This window comes from Halichoerus grypus, chromosome 7 (assembly GCF_964656455.1).
Source record: "Halichoerus grypus chromosome 7, mHalGry1.hap1.1, whole genome shotgun sequence".
Classification (NCBI taxonomy): domain Eukaryota; kingdom Metazoa; phylum Chordata; class Mammalia; order Carnivora; family Phocidae; genus Halichoerus; species Halichoerus grypus.
Genome location: NC_135718.1, coordinates 106,084,115 through 106,101,508, shown reverse-complemented (window position 1 = coordinate 106,101,508; position 17,394 = coordinate 106,084,115). Strand labels below are relative to the sequence as shown.

The 17,394-nt window shown below is 41.8% G+C and overlaps 1 protein-coding gene across 1 annotated transcript in view; it reads right to left on the bottom strand.

The window, feature by feature from the left end:
• PAPPA2 (pappalysin 2) overlaps positions 1-17,394 on the bottom strand; it is a 293,756-nt gene that overhangs the window by 76,006 nt on the left and 200,356 nt on the right. Inside the window, exons 15-16 of the mRNA XM_036117179.2 lie at positions 3,795-3,966; positions 192-369 (exon numbers count right to left, since the gene is read on the bottom strand). Of these exons, the coding sequence (XP_035973072.2) occupies positions 192-369; positions 3,795-3,966 (350 nt within the window). The remainder of the gene's footprint in view (positions 1-191; positions 370-3,794; positions 3,967-17,394) is intronic.

Below are 17,394 nucleotides of genomic sequence, written 5' to 3'. Positions count from 1 at the left end.
GGGCATTCTTGTATGTCATCGGGACAAAAATGGTGTTGCCCTTTGGCACTTTGGTGGTGTTATCAGAAGAGGATGGCACAGCAGAGCAAATGAGAAGAGTACTGGGGTGAAGAAAAAAAATCCCTAAAGTACCCCCAAAGAGAGAGAGCCTGAAGAGAACTTGCATTCAGTTCTTGGTTGGCTGACAATACCTTGAAGCTTGGCTGGTGGGACACAGGAGACTGAACAGCGTTTCAGAAAGTCTGTTCCCTCTGAGCAGGAAAAGGTCGCATAGTTCACCAAAGATGGGTGGGGAACACCACAATCAAGGGGCATGCAGCTCACAATCCGGTCCCAGTGCCCAGAGGAACATGTGAGCAGAATTTCCTTCTACAAACAGAGAATTTTTTTCCATCAAGTTCACATGAAAAAGCTTATCAAAGTAGTTTCCAGGCTTTGGAGGAATCCTGGTGATTATTTGTGCAAACATTCAAAATAGGTAAAATGATTTTGCCTTGTTCCCTCCTTAGGCCCTACTGGCTTGATATAGGTCTTCAATACCCAGGTAGGCTGCTGCTGACCGTCCCTGTTAGTGTAAGAGAATCATTGGAGACACTCCTCCAGGCCAACTCTTGATTGCCTCCCTTGTGCTCTTGGATCCACTCTATGCCCTTCTCCACCATGCTCTGTGCCCCTGTGGGTTTCATGCCTCTGGTTGTGCCCAGGCCTAGCACCCAGGACCCACGGGCAGGAGATTGCAGAGCCCGGAGGGAAAGGGAGGTCTGGACGCTTATTCTTCCTACTCCAGTAATGCCAGTTGGCTTCGTCCCTTGGTAGCCCTCTCCATCCTCTCCTACTCTCTTCCTGTGGGTTCTGCTCCCTGCTCCTTGCAGTCAACTCTTCAGGCCTACTGGTGATGTCACCCCTTGACCCTGGGATTCTGCACCAACTCCTTGTAATTTCCCTGTATCCTGCCTCCACCTTCATAAGTAGTCCCTGTATTAAATTCCCTCAAATTGCCCACTTCGGAGCATGTCATCTGTTTCCTGCTGGGAGCCTGGCTGATAAACCAACTGATAATGCTCCTGAACATAATTACCTCCACTGAGAATGGTGCACAGTATCTAAGAACAGCTGAGAATCAATGCATACAAGGCACCTTCCAAATCTTCTGGTTAAATTGGAGAGATTCCAGCCCTTTCCCTGAGCCTGTCATTTTTGTGGGGTAGCCCTGGAGTTCCTCATCACTAAATAAATGAAGAGACATTTATTGAGCACCTAGAAGGGCCAAGTTCTGTCTAGGTTTGGATAAACAAGACACCCTCCAGGAGCTAATCATCTACCAGCAGAGCAAATCATAGGTTGAAACAATGGCTCAGAAAAACAAAGGGAGAAGAATGGAAAGAAGGAGAAAGAGAGAGAGGAAGGGAGGAAAGGAAATATGGAAGGAAAATGCAAGAGATATACATTGTTATTTATTATAGCCTACTCTTTCTGTAGTGATTTGCGAGAATACAATACAAAGAACGGAAATGATAAAACAAAGGAAGTAGGGAACAGGGACCAAGAAGAAAGAAAACATAAAAATGTAAAAAGAGGCAGCCATATTTTATGTAGGTGCTCACTCTGTGAGACAGCACCATGGGGGCTGGAGGAGGGACTGTCCCTCCACGAGCAGGAGGCCAGTGTCTGCAGGGAGGTTCACAGAGTAAATGATACAGGACCTGGCCTGTGAAGGATGAGCAGGACTTCCCAGCTGCCGAGGGAAAGGGGAGAAGAACGTGTCCAGAGTGAGGGGGACAGAGTGAGCTGGGACTGAGAGACCTGGAAGCTCATGGCTTGTTTGGGAAAGAGCACAGCCATCACTCCAGCCAATGGGTTACCACAGGTCAAAGAGAGCGCGGGGAGATTCTGCAGCCCCATTCTGCGGCTCAGCAGCCATCCCGCCAGAAGACCACAGTGACAGTGAAGCCAAAGGTAAAATGACTGGTGAAAGCACCTGTCACCCCTGACACCCACTCCTGGCCAGCTGTGCCTCTCTCTTCCCAATGTTTCCCTGTTGCCTGCCAGAAGGACCCAAGTCAAAGCCAGACACATTTTTCTGTTTAGTTTCAGTTCTTATGTCAACAAAAAGCAAATATCCCCACTGTCTTGTGATCACGAGCTGGGATTGTATAATTTCCTTAGTGGGGCTGGCTTCGGGTGACAGGAGCAGTCAGCTGGAGAGCTGTTTGCTGACTCCACCACATGGTTGGCAGAGGGTGAGCTCCCACCTTCCTCCTCCCCACCCAGACTGCCCCTTGCACACTTATCACAGCGTGGAAGCCTGGCTCGAACCACAACGATCGCTTACAGAATCCATCTCGAACTCTGCATATATTGCCTGGTTTTTCTCCTGGCTTCATTAAGTGTTGTCCATTTTGTCTTGACTGTGCTCCTAATTGTAATGCATTGCAAACACTGTCTTTTCTTCTCTCCCTCTCTTTACCTATCACACAAATGGAGTCAGTCCCTATTTTTTTTTTTTTTTTGTCATTCTATCTCTTCTCTAGTGTAAGTTAAGCTGGGTGAAGAACAGGGGACAAGAGCTCTGCCTTTCTGACCAAAGCACCATCAACCAAGGAGCTGGTGTCTCCAGGTCTATCAAAACTGTTTCTCTCTATGCAGAACCTAAACCACCTGAAACCAACAACTGTGTCTTTGAGTTCAGACCATCTCTAAGCAAGTGAAATTCTTCCATGAATCTACCACCTGCTAAGTAGTCAATTGGTACAAAATACAAGCAATTCCAATCTTTTGCACCAATGATACCTGACTATCAGTCATGCATCCATTCTTTCCTCATCATTCCATGTCTTTCTGGTTCTCTCCTCAAGCACCATTATCTTTTCCCTAATGCATCCTTTCTCTGTCTCATATGATGGTCATGTCTTCTAAGGGCTGATTTCAAGTTTAAAGTTCCTCTGTAGAGCATTGAAAGCTCTCTAAAGGAAAGATGGAAAACAGAATTCTTAGTTGAGAATACATTATCATGCTCATAGTAATGGCAGCTTAATGAGGGCTATGTGCCTATCTATCATTTAGCTAGAAGCTTTTCAATTATTTCCAATCAGTCATCATTATGACTCAATGACATAAATACTTCTGTCCTCATTATTTCACAAATATGGAAGAACACTTAAAGAGACTAGTTTCTTTTGTTTGTTTTTACTGAAAATTATATAACTAATAAACAGTGGAGCCAAAATTTCATTCCGTGTTTGTCACCTGAGCCATGCTCTTAACTAATATATTCTACTACCTCCAAATGCTGGAAATGGTGCTATGGTAGCTTGGAGAAATGTGGAAAATTAGGCAAAAGCTAGAATCATGATATAATCCCCACCTCAGTAACAGAGGGAAGAAAATCAGACTCTTTCTCCAGCCTTCTTATATAAAGAAGGCTGGGAGTCAAACTATGAGCCACAGACAAACTGATTACAACCTATCTTGCTTACAAATTGTGGGAAAATGTAAACTGTGAAATTCTCATCTTGAAGGCAAAAGTGGGACTGTGATTTCTGACAGGGAAAGGAGGACGAGAACGGGATAAGCGTCCCTACCTGCTGTCTGCATGAGAGAAACTGACACCCTAGTTAATGGGAACTGCACCTTGCATTTCTGTGAAGCTGTGCTCTCCTTGCTTGTTAGAGTCCTTATCTTTCCTTCAAGTGATTTAAAAACACCTGCCCTTCCCCCATTCAGCCAGGGAGGGGAGCATAAATCCCTTCCCTTCCCTGGAGCTTGGTCTTGATGACCACGGGTTTCCAACTCACCTGTATAGGCCTGAGGTATTTCCCACTGTTGGCCTGAAGGGCAAACCCCCTTTGACAGGTAATAGCACACTTCATGTGACCTGGGCCACCAGAGGTACAGTTCACCATATCGGCATGATCAAGCAGCAATGGCACACAGCTGCCCTGCTCCCCACAGGGCCGATGGACACAGCTGGGGACGACAGAAACAAAAGCATCTTAGACTCCAGACCAGCAGGCAGCAGCAAAAACTTTGCAGCTTCCTCTGGAAAGTGCCTCTAAACCAAAGAGAATGATTTTTCTCCAAAACCTACATTGAATTCATCGCCTCCTTCTGTGTGACCTGGAACCCTGCGACATGAAATAAACAAGAACAATATCAGTTAACAAGTAATGAATGATTAACTGACTTTCCACGGCTTTTCCAGGAGGACAAATGGTGACAGGACAAAATGGTGACAGGACAAGGTGGGGAATGTGTCCCAAGAGCTCTGGATGGCATCAGAAATGGCTGGATCAGAGAGCAATCCTCAAAATGTTTAACAACCAGTACTTCTGGGTCCCAAACAATCAGAGCAGACCCAGGTCAGGAGTGAATCCTTGGGGCCCCTGGTTGTGTCAGGTACTAACCTTTTAGTTGTTTGATTCCAGAGGGCCCTGGATGAAGGGTCTGGGTATCTGAGATGGCAGAAAAGTCAACATTTATTGGTTGGTATGGAAATATTTCTGACAACTGGAGCCATAGCACTACACACCACTGAAAATCAGCACTGGCTAATCAGAAATTGAGCCCTTGACAGGAAGAGGAAACTCACACATATTAAATCTCTGCCACATGCCTGACGGTTGTGCTAGGTGCTTCCAGGACATCATCTCAGCAGAGGAGGACCACTGCCTGGATCTCTAGGGTCAATCAGCCAGGAATGGGAGAGAGAGTTAAACTCTCCAAATTCAGGTCTAGACCGTAACAGCAACAAGGATGCAACAGAGCAAAAAGAGCATTACCCTCTTCCCAAGGCAGAACCAGAGAAAAATTAGAGCATTGGCCCCATGCTGTCTGACTTTGAATCCTGGATCCACTATTTACTACCTATGTGATATGGCTGAGTTATTCATTCCCCAGTGTTTTAGCTCCTTCCCCCATAAGAAGGGGATAATAATGGTATATATCCCACAGGGTTATTACTGTTCTGGGTTAATTCCCTCTACTGCTCCACTGCAAATGGCTGAAGTCCCACCCTCAGTTACTTGTTTTCTGTTTGCCATCCATGCTTTTTGGTTTTCCCATTTCTATACATTTGTTCAATTTGTGGAGATTTCTAAAAGGCTTTTCTTCTCCAAGAAGCCCCTCTAGATGTTTTCCTCCTCTGAACCTCCCAGGGAAATTTTTAAAATAATTTCCTTCTAACACTTCTAATACTCTATCTTATATTATAGTCATGTGTGCATCTGCTTACTCTTTCATTTATTCATCCTTTGATCTACAAGGCAATTAGTAGCTGAGTATCTCCTAAGTGCTGAAACTCCCAACTAGATTATGAACCTCTCGAAGACAAATACAGACTCTTACCCACTTTTATATTCACCATAAAGCTTGCTGTAGTAAACACAAGAAAATTCTGCTGAATTAAATTTGCTCAGACAGCAAAGTAAGTCAATGGCTATTAAGATGGGTAATTTGTTAATTCTAAAGTGACAGATGGGACTCTGAAACACAAAAATATTATCATCAAACAGTGATTCAACCATCTTGCCCTACTCATTCATTCACTAATAAACATCTACTGAGCACTTATTGTTGGCAAGGCATTGGCTTGAGTACTGGGGGTACGATAAGTATCATGCCCTTAAGGAAATCATAATCTAGTGGGGGAGGCCAATGAGATATTTTCTTGCTCATGATGCTGTTACCAGTGGTGCTAAATATTAGCCAAAATGGCTACCGTGAGGCTCATCATCATTAATTTGCCCTATTTGCCCTAGAATTGTGTTAGCGGTCAATGACTTTATTAAAAAGCTGGGCAACAATACAAGAAAGTGAAAAATAAAATGTCATTGAATATGCACATATCACCTTGACATAATTGAGAATTGATTCTAAAAGCACTCATCTAAAAAGGATGGATTTGATCTGAATATGCTAAAGTTGCTGCTTCTTATCTTGTAGCCATAGGATTTAAATCATATGTCAGTGACATTCTCATTCTTTTATCTATGCTTATTAGCTATAGGATAGAGGTGTTGGAGTTGAGTAGTTTGAAAAAAACTTTTTTACTCTTTTGAGTTCTTATTATCCCTTCGATGGTATGGAATGCCTCAGATTCACTCTATGGAGTCTGGTGGAGGGAGGAATATATGAATTGGGGGGTAGGGGCTGTTAATTGTCAACATAAACTCCCCAAATCCAATGCTGATAATTGCGTAGGCAATATAGGAAATGAATCTTTGTCTCTGAGTCTTTATTGAACCTATCTGGATAAGGGATCTGAAACCTGACCATCCTTCATGGGGTGAGATCAGTACACCTCATTAGTGACGCCTAAAGAACTCCAAGTTTCAGAGATGCTGTATTCCTTGATGTCCACAAAAAGTCATATTTCTTCAGCGTGGTATGCAGAGAGTACTAGGAAACACAGTTATTAACAAGTTCTTGTTCATGTCAGCTTGTCGCCAAGAAATTAATGTGAAATAGTATGTGCTGTTTTTCAGTGACTCCATCCAATTAATTAATCCATGTCATCACTGAGGACAAATACGTGCTGAGATAAGACACAGAACAAATACTCTGAATGAGCTTCCCTCCATCAAGATGGGGCTCCATTAACTGCTGTTGCTATGACTACCGGTGTAAGAAGCCCTTCCAGCATTGGCAGTGGAGGAGGAAGAGTGAGACAGGGGAGCGTGTTAGAGAGGGGAAGTGGCATGAAATAAGACCAAGGCAAAAAAAGAAAAAAAGGCACCAAACCCAGACCTGTTTATGAAGTGAGAAATGGTTTTAGGGCAGCTGCTGCAAATTCTTTCACTAGCTTACATTTCCATTTGCTTCCTTTTTTAAGGAATTTGTTTTATGAGGACGGTGTTTGTCAGGTTACTAGCTTCTGATGGCATCTGGTACCAATTGTAGAATTCTCTCCCCTGCGCCCCAACCCCCCTTTTGTGTTTCTCTTGCACTACAAACACCGCTTTTCTGAGGGCTGTTGTGTCCTCCATTTTTCTGCCCTCCCCAAACATTCTCCTTTCCACCTGGTGCTACACGAGTTTTCATATCGATAATGCTAATAGTAAAAACAGTTAGTCTTAAAACTTCTCTACAAGCCTTCTTCTTATGGTCTTCAGACAAACAGTAATGAAAGTGGCAGCCTCGGGGTCTTACAATGCCCCAGAGAGGTGGGAAGTTAGGTATTTTTCTTGGTTTGACATACAAGGAAACTGAAGCTGCTTGGAGACTGGCTGGAGGCCACACAGCGAGTCAGAGGAAAATCCTCGGGCTGGAGCTCAGAGCCCTCACTCTCGGGCCAGCCTAGACCATGAGGCCACCTCCCTGGGGGGGGATGAGGCTGCTCTCCTGTTGCTTTCTTCTCAGTTCAGGAGCTAGCAGTATAGGCCAGGGAGAGCCAAGAAGCTCCTCATCTCAGCAGGGCAGTTAGGGGGAAATACAGAATATTTAATAGTCTGTCTTCGTTTCAAGCAGTTTTCTTTTAAATGATAACAAATCAAATTGTTAATATTTGTCCAGTTGCCACTGTCTGCAAGATGCCCTGCTTGGTGTGTTTTCTCATTTGGCAAAAGCTCCTTAGCCTTCCACCCACTTTTTCCAGATCTTTCCCCACACCCTATCACAATGTATTCTCAGGTAAGGATATGATGAATCCAGTCAGATGTGATTCACAGGTATTTCCATAGTAACAGGAGACAAAGTTTTAAACCAAAGGAATGAGTTTTTTCATGATGGAATTTTAAGTCAATAGGCCCTTAAAAATCACACTCTGTAGATGGCCACCTACCCATAATTCTAGCTCCATTCTTTGTCGCTCCATTTCTCTGATAAACCTCTACTCTCTCTCTTCTGGTCCTCAATCCCCAAGGTCATTATGTTGGAGGGTTTTAAAAAATCCTTTCAATGAGGAATCCCTGTACAAAATGTTATGTTAACCCCAGGCTATCCTCCTCTTGTATGTAACCTGCTCCTGCGTACCCAGACACAATCCTAATACCATCCTACCATAATGATGTGTGTGTGTCCTTTTGTTGGTTGGGTCTGTGAGTGACACCTGTACTTGGGAAACCTTTGTCGGCACAATTCCATAAAAGGAGTGGTCCTCATGAGGCAGGCTTTCTCAATCACAGTTGTACATTAGACTCACTTAAGCAGCTTTTAAAAAGTATAGATACCCAGGCCTTGCCCCCTGGAGATTTTGATTCTGATGGCTTGTGGTGGGATTTTAGCATCTGTGACTTTATAGGTTTCAAAGTGTTTGGTGCTCACCACGAACGAAACCCAGCACCATGAAGGTCTGGTATGTGTAACCTGAAAGCTATGTCAATAAATTCCATAGGCCAAGACTATAAAATAGTAAGGCTGATTCCAGAAGAACCTGGTCCCACTGCTTGATTATTACACATCCATGTATTAAGTCATATTATCATGTAGAAGCCATAAGATAGATCAAAAGTATGCAACATTTTTCCTATTCTGAAGAAGCTTTCACCATAACTGCAGAGAGAATAATGAAATCATGTGTTACTGATTATAAATTCATGGCATTTCAGAGACAGTTTTAACATTGGGTATGATTTGATCTCAATGAATGATCAGAATTTGGAAAGGCAAAAAAGATATCCTGGAAAGTAACCTCTGATACTGTACAGAGAGAACACAGGTAAGGTGGCACTCCCAACACTTCAACAAAATTACCATTTCCTCCCCACACTGAGAACTGAAGAAAATTCATTATGTGTGTGGGTCTCTTAAATTATGACTAACAAATTTAGAGAACCTATAGTGAAAGGAGCCCACACCCATATTTGAAGACAAACTTACAGGCAAGTTCCCAACGCCTTCCACTGCCTTACAGTGGTTGCTAAAGAACAGGGTAAGGCTGACCCCAGAAAGTAGATATCATTCTCTGCAGAGGGAGCAGACAGACCCACTAAGAAACTTGTCATGAGCTATCTCCCAGGGCATCTCTTTTTCATTTTCCATTTCTTGAGGCCACTAGAAAGAAGTTGGTCTACTTCCCAGACAAGGTCCACATTTGGGAAGCTGGGTAGTTCCTGACAAATGGGTGAAGTCCTGGCTCTTCTGCCCACAGCTTCCCCACAGCTTTGGTCCAAGGATTCCCTGAGGGTCTGAGCCATCTGAAGGAATTTCAGGAGACTACAACACTATTCGAGATGCAATCAGAATTCATAGTGAAGGGGTACCTGGGTGGCTCAGTCAGTTGAGCATCCAACCCTTGATTCTGGCTCAGGTCATGATCTCAGGGTCATGAGATTGAGCCCCACGCTGAGTCCTGTGCTGAGCCCCAAGTTGGGCTCCATACTCAACATGGAATCTGCTTGAGATTCTTTCTCCCTCTCCTTCTACCCCTCCCCCCTGCTCATGTGTGATAAATAAATAAATAAATAAGTAAGTAAATAAAATCTTAAAAAAAAAAAAAAAGGAATCCATAGTGAAACCCTACTTCTCCCATGTGAGGGCTAATGGAAGATTATATGCTAAAGACCACATTTGCTTGAACATGAATAATTCTGGGTGGGAGGAGTGGATGTGACTTTCAACAATGATCTTAGAGGAACCACAGTTTTTAAAAGTAAAATGGACCTTAAAGATAATTCAACCCAAATTCCTCATTTTAGAGGTGAGGAAAATGAGCCCAAAAGAAATGATGGGATATTCCAGAACACTAACACTACAATATAATAACCAAGATATATTTAATTAAGCTTTGGCTCAAACTCAAAATCAGGATGACATCAGCTCATGGACTTTTCTCAAGTCAACATCCCACCCTCCTTTAGGCAGCCAGAAAAAGCTGACCACAACTTGATATCTGGAATCTAGGTTAGTTTAGGAGAAACTGTTTGGCATCTGTACCATACATTTTGACAAACAGCATGGTATAATAGAGAAAGTAGTAGATAAAGGCCAATGTGACCTGGGTTCGGGTCTTGGCTTGTCCCTGCTTACATCTATGACCTTGGGTAAGTCTCTTAACTACTCTGGCCCTCTGTCTGCAAATTTGTGAAATGATGGGTTTGAACTAGGTTCTCTTAAAGGTCCCTTCCAGCTCTAACATGATATTTAATTTCCCAGATGAGGTGATGGTGGTATTGGGGTGGGAGTACAGAAAACCCATGAATGGGCAGCAGGATGTGGTGGAGAACCCAAAAAAGAGTTTCTCACAATCTTTCTTGCCCAGTGTAAGTTTTTGCTTAATATTCCAACTTTTCAGTTGCTTAGTTAAACAAAATATTGCAATTCATTTATCCAAGAAGTGCCACTATTCACCAAATAGCAATCCCAGTGGTTTCTGCAGAAACAGCTCTTTTAAGGTTAAATAGTAAAGAGGATCAGATTTCTGGCCATTCTCCTACTGTGTTTTATTGATTCTTATTGAAATAAGAGGGTGTGGGCTAAGAAGGAATGTATGCTCTGGATTTGGCAGCAGATGGAAGTAGAATGTACAGAATGTAGAGTTGACTGGAAGAAATGGAGTTCTCATTAATCTTGCCACCACCAATGGCAAAACCAAATAATAATAATAGCATCCATCCTTAGAGAGCTATGCTGTTTCTCCAAACCAATACAAAAAGATACAGTCTCTACTCTGGCTCCCCATCCTACCTCCTCCTCACTCTGGCTCCAACTTTGCTTTGTAGGACAGGAAACAGATTAAATGTCAAGTATATTTCCATCCGCCTTCTCAGGCAAAACAATACTGGTACTTTGAAGGGATTTACTGAAGCATCATACTAACCAGGAAGGTGAAATTAATTCAAATTCTTTTCCTCCAAAGATTCTCATCTGAGAGAAACAGAGGAATCTCAGTAGTAATTCTGTTTCTTCCCTCATGACAGAGAAATGATGAGATTATTGCACGAAGCAGACTTCTTCTATTCCTGTATGTTGGGAAAGCGGAGGTTCCCCTGCCTCTCTATTGAAGGTTTTGTCCTGAAGTCGGCCCCTTGGGAGAGGTCCATCTCTTCCTAGAATGTGACCTATTTGTAAGTTCAGGACTGGACTCTGGTGGCCCCAGTACTGGATAATTTGCTTCACTCATTTCTAATTCTGGGCACAGTTTTTACCATGCCTGGCTGTAACACTAGAAGTCCCATCCAAATGCCCCCTGTCCTTCTAAAGAGAAACAGATTTACATCACACAGCCAAAAGCGCTCCCTTTCAAATCCCTGCCTCACTATGTTTCAGAACCCATGATTTTAATGTAGATTATAAAATATGTGGAATACCAAAGGAAGTGTCCAAACAATTGCTGGCTAATTGGCAGAGGATAGGCTTCCTAGCATTGCATCAGGGAAACAGAATCACCCCTCAGAAACAACAGGGGCGCCTGGCTGACTCAGTCGGTACAGCATGCAACTCTTGGTCTTGGAGTTGTGAGTTCAAGCCCCACGTTGGGTGTAGAGATTACTTAAAAATAAAAAATCTTAAAAAAAAGAAATAACAAATGTGTATGTGTACGTAAATTATAAAAACATAAATTATATACATATAAAAATGTATTTTTCCAGTTTGCAAAGGCAGTAACCATCCCCATGTGGGACATTTCCAAATGAGGAGTGACTGCTGGAGCCCCCAAATGATTGTACTGCTGACTCTTGTCCTACCTACTGTTCATCCCTGGACACCAATTAAACTATTAATCTGGGAGTGACACTTCCCCAGCCACATTCATAGGCCCAGCCTGAGGAATTGTGAAACACATATAGTTAAGTGAGGCAACAGTACAGTCCTGTGAATGAAGTTTAGTGGGCATGAGTTTTCTTCTGTGTCATTCCTAGAACAGTTCCTACAGGGCAGGAGGAAGGAGTAGCATGACTTCTCTGTGGCTATACAGAAGCTGTGTAAACTCAGGTCTTGAGGATTTGCAAGCCAGCACCTTGAATGAGTCTCAAATTCACACATGGAAGTTAAATAGATGTTCTGAAACCAGTTCCAATATATGTGTGTGGGGGTGCACATTCCCACACTTAGAACCAAGCAATTCTTGGGCACCAGCAGGATGTCTGAGCATTTAACTCAATCCTAACACTACCTGTCCAGAGAAAGCATCAGGTTCCACAGGTTAAGAGATCAATCCTACCAAACCGTCCCCATCCTCAACTCAGGCACCAGTCACAAACCCAAGTGGTTACCTATACTTCTGACTGACTGGCTATAAATCAGAGGTTCTCAGAACCTCCTCCTCAGGTTTGATTAATTTGCCAGAACCACTCAGAGAACTCAGAGAAACAATTTACTTACTGGTTACTAAGTTATTATAAAATAATAAATAGAACTCTAGAACAGCTGGATGGAAGAGATGCCCAGGGCAAGGTATGGAGAAAGGACACAGAGCTTCCATGCCCCCTTCAGGTGTGCCACCCTCCCCAGTCTCCATGTGTTCACCAACCCAGAATCTCTCTGAACACAGCCTTTTGGGTTTTTCCGGAGGCTTCAATACATAGGCTTGATTGACTGATTCAACCTTCAGCCCCTCCCTGCTCCCTGGTCAAGGGGTAGGACTCAAAGTTCCAACCTTCTAATCATGTGTTTGGCTGTACTGACAAGCAGTCCCATCCTTCAGTGCTTTCCAAAAGTCACTTCATTCACATAACAAAAGACACCTTTATCAGTCTCAACACTTAGGAAATTCCAAGGGCTTGGGAGCTGTGAGCCAGGAACCGCAGACTAAGACCAAGTATCACAATATTGCAGAAGTAGAACATAAAACACGTGCTGGGCCCCTTTGGGAATCTCCCTCTCCCCCTGGCTTCCTTTCCCCAGTTTCTGGGGAAAGTTTCTGGACTCTCCAACAGAAGCTTCACATTGTTCCCATCATCTCATAATCCGGGGATTTGTCAGTCCTTGGTTGACATCAGATTTGGAATATTCCTCCCTTCTGTTCTTTTGTTCCCTCCAGCTCTCCCAACCCTTGCAATGGCTATGGCTCATTTTCTTATGGAGAAATGAAGGCCCAAAGAAGGGAGGGAAGGGACTGTCCTGAAATCACGTGGTAAGACTGATGATGTAGCCAATAGTAGGAGACAGGGGTCTGGACTTTGGGCTTCCTGCCACTTCAATCCCCAGACTTCCTCTACCTCCACGGTTATGGCTACATAGAACCAGACAGGGCCTGAGAGTCATTCCAACCAGAACTTATGGTCAACTCCGTCAACAGTGTCTGTCTACTTGGCAGGCTGGCAAAATGACAGAATCCTAGAAATACTGTTTTGTTTTTATTTTCTGTACTCTTTCCACCAGCTGCTATGAAATCAGACCATAAGGACAGGGCCAGCCCTGAGCAAAATTGAGAAGCAGGTGACAGTTTAAAATCTCTCTTTTCAGTACCACTTTTTCTGTTTCTGGTACTCCCCATAACTTCCAGATGCCTATACTAGGGTGCATTTAGCAGGGCCTTGGTCTATTTTTGAATACGAGAATAGTTCTGCTATAAAGAGTTGATAACAACTTATGACATTTCTACTTCTATTCAATAGTTATTTACTATTTTAAAGAGACCCTCGGAGATAACCAAGACTTGAAGAAAATCTTTCCTAATGCTGGAATTTCAGACAACATGATAAGACATAGAGGAGTCATTATTTCAAAGTTATTGTTTTGAAACTAGCCTATTCCTTAGAGGGAGACTCCAACTCCCAGTCTTCATAAGTTGTTTGTGCCTATTCTTAGCTTTTGACCAAAAGCCGCCACCTAACCAGTTCTCAGAATGCCTCCCACTAAGAATCATCACAGACAAGGTAATCATCACAGACAAGGTAATCATCAAAATAAAGGCTATTTCTAGAATAGTCTAGTCATGCACCAATAAACCCCTCAATGAGACCAAGTCTGTGACCTTTTCATTTTTCCTCTGTAACCCCTCAAGAACAAATAGTTGAACAGACTCAAACAGCTAACTGTACCTCCCAAAGTAGACCTGTTGTTCACCAGGCCATCTGTCATTGGTCAAAAGAATCAGAATCCTCTCCAGCGATTCTCCTCTTTCCCTCTTATTTTATGGACAAATCATTCTGGGAAAAGGAAGTTAGGCAAGAAACCTAGGGAACAATTGAGCAGCTATAATTCTTTCTTTGCTTAAGAAACAAAAACAGATTCAATGTTAATTTGCTAAACTGCTTTGGGGAAGAAGATAATCAAATGAGTAGAAATGTAATACATATTTCATTTCTATAGTGCCTTTCCCAGCAAGAGAGAACACTTCCCATCATCCTGGAGTATTAAAAGCAAACCCTCTTCTAAAAACAAAAGAAGAAGAGCCAAAACAAATGCTTTAACCTGTAGCCCCTAGAAAAAGAAAGGAAGGAGCTCTTCACTTTGTGAGGCTATCAAAAGGGAGGTGATCTGAATGCTGTACATAGAAATGAGCAGGGGAAGGAGAGGCTTGGCATTGTAGAGTCCCAATCCAGGCAGAGGAGGAAGGGAAACGGTTGGCATTTCAAATCTTAGCTCCAAATAATTGAAGCACAATAGGAATTGGTAAAGCAGCAGCAATCAGGGTTCCAGAGAATAATGAAGCATGAAGCAGAATGACGGATAATAGAGATGGAATGATCCTATTACCAAGAGCAGGCTCACAAACTGATTCCAGTGGGAATGGAATGCCAAGGCACTGAGCTGTGCTCTGGCTATGTGCCCCTGGACAGGGGTTTGGAGGCCTTATAATGTAGCCCCAGCTCTACCCCTAATCTACAGTATAACCAAGAAGAAATATTTTGACACTTGAGTCCCAACATCTCCCAAATGGAAAACACAGCCACTTCCCCCCAGAAATTCTCTGGGGATTTTAAAATCATAAAAGAGAAGTTCTATGGAAAAGTTGCTCTCTGTTCTACTGCATCCCTCCACCCCCAACCAAAATTCCACATCTATAGTGAATTCTCCAAGGACAACAGAGGGTGACCCAAAAATCTTCTGGACTTGACTCACTGATGAAGCTCTATCTTCTACTCTATCTTCTTGGTCAACAGATCTACATTTTCAAGAACTTTCTAAGGCTAAAAACATCTTTTTGTCACAGCACAGGGGTGCTATTGAAGGGGGGGTTGAAAGAGATGAGGCAGCTAGGGTAAGTCAGCCTGAGATATAGCATTAGCCCAGCATATTACTAAAGGTCATAAGTTGCAGACAGGAAACTACGAGTTATTTGGTAATAGCTATGATTTTTCTCCCTGGATTATTTAGTTTTGCAGTCCCTGCTTTAGGAAACAGAATCTGAAGAATAGAGGCTACCCAGAGACAACAGAGTTGACTATACTAGTACACATGTCCATAAATTTGCAGGTGTCCCTGCATCCTGAGGCATTCCCAACCAAACCAGATACACATTATTCTTTGATTACTCAGTTGTTGTTGGTTTTTTTAAAGATTTTATTTATTTATTTGACAGAGACAGACACAGCGAGAGAGGGAAAACAAGCAGGGGGAGTGGGAGAGGGAGAAGCAGGCTTCCCGCTGAGCAGAGAGCCCGATGAGGGGCTCGATCCCAGGACCCTGGGATCATGACCTGAGCAGAAGGCAGACGCTTAACGACTGAGCCACCCAGGTGCCCCGATTACTCAGTTTTAAAATGACCTGATTCTCATCTTTACACAAGCATGGTTGACAAAACATGACAGGTATTTTAATTATGTACATGTACATTTTTATGTTAAGTATATGAGAGTCAGAAGCTGAACGCCAACTGATATCCATAATAGCAGCCTAGTAGTAAATGTTTTCAATGCAAAAGGTAAATTTTAAGAGTTGTTGCTTTGAATATAGAATCATACAAGAGCACAGTGTATGTGTTCATTATGTTTTCTTGATTCAGACTTTATGTGTTCATGTTTAGTTTGCTTTAAGTAAATAGAAAAATGCAGATTAATGTAGAAAAAGAAAAAGAAAGAAAGAGGAGAAAATCTGGGGATGACATTGCTCTTTACAAAAATATTTATTTTTTACTTAAAAAATAATACCCTTCTGAATGGCACAATCGTTTAAAAAGCCAAATCATTTTAAAATGTAGTTATATAAAAAAATAAATAAATAAATAAATACAATGTAGTTATATAATTCATTACACATTAACCTTTTCCAAAAGATTGTCTCGTATAAAGTGAATACACATACACACATGCACATATAGCCACATTTTACTAGACCAAAATTGCTAAAACAATTAACTCTCAATTATCCAATATTATGAAAAGAATCAGAATACAGATTTTTTAAACAATAGCCACGGTTTTTATTTTTAGATTTTATATGATTTTATGATTTTCCAGGAAACAGATATTACTGATTAAATTTCACTTTAATGAATAATAATTCTAGTTGAGCCATGGAGAAGGTGGCTCTAAAGGTGGCTCAGGTTTGGAATAAGGAAAAATGGACTAGGGAAGAGAATATGGATGGATATGGATCATTGCTAAAATGGATATGGTGTAACTAGATAATGGAGAGTTGAGGGGACATTTTCTAGTAAGACAGCTGCTTAGATAATCCACCTACTAAGAATAGGGAATTTCTATGAGAAGATGTTGCTCTTAGAATCTCTGTTCTTCCCTCATGCTTTTTTTCCAAATATAATTTGAGGGAGGGCAGCAGGGTTTCTTGGATGGTAGTAGACATGGATATATTTCTGAAACAATTTCTATTCTTATAATGGAACGTTCCTTTACTAAAAACAAATTTCTTGGATCCTAGTCTTAGTTTTGCTAATCTCAAATAAGGTGAATTTGTACACTCTGAGTCTGTTTCCTTAACCGAAAAATGATTCCTGGCACATTGTAGGCATTTAATAAATATTTTTGAATGATGAATGGTCCATCTCTTTCTATACAGAGACATACATGCACACACACACACACACACACACACTCAAACCACATGCACACACACCATATAGAATAATTGGTTTTACAAATCAACTTACATTAAAATTTTCAAAAACTTTCTTCTACTTGAAGTAAAATATAGTAAGCATACACAAGGTATACACTCACACTCTCACACACATATCCATTGTATTAGACCTAAATTGTTACACGAATCTACCTTCAGTTATCCACAATGAAAAAAAGGATCAAAGCATGACTATATATAGTTAATGAGAAAGAATGAGAGTGAGAACAAGAGAGAGAAGAAAGAACTTAGGTTTCTACATGGATATTCATTTGAAATAATTAATATCATTCAATAGTAGATTGGAATACTTGGCGTTGATAAGCTATAGTTTAAGGTAAACCTCAGAACCCACAACAATTTTTTATTTATGAATATCTATTACTTGTTTTCTATCTCAATCAGAATGTATATTTATACTGAATAAGTTAATGAGGTATTTATACTTCATGTTTGCCTTGGACTTAAAATAAGTTCAAAACATTAAAAAAAGAA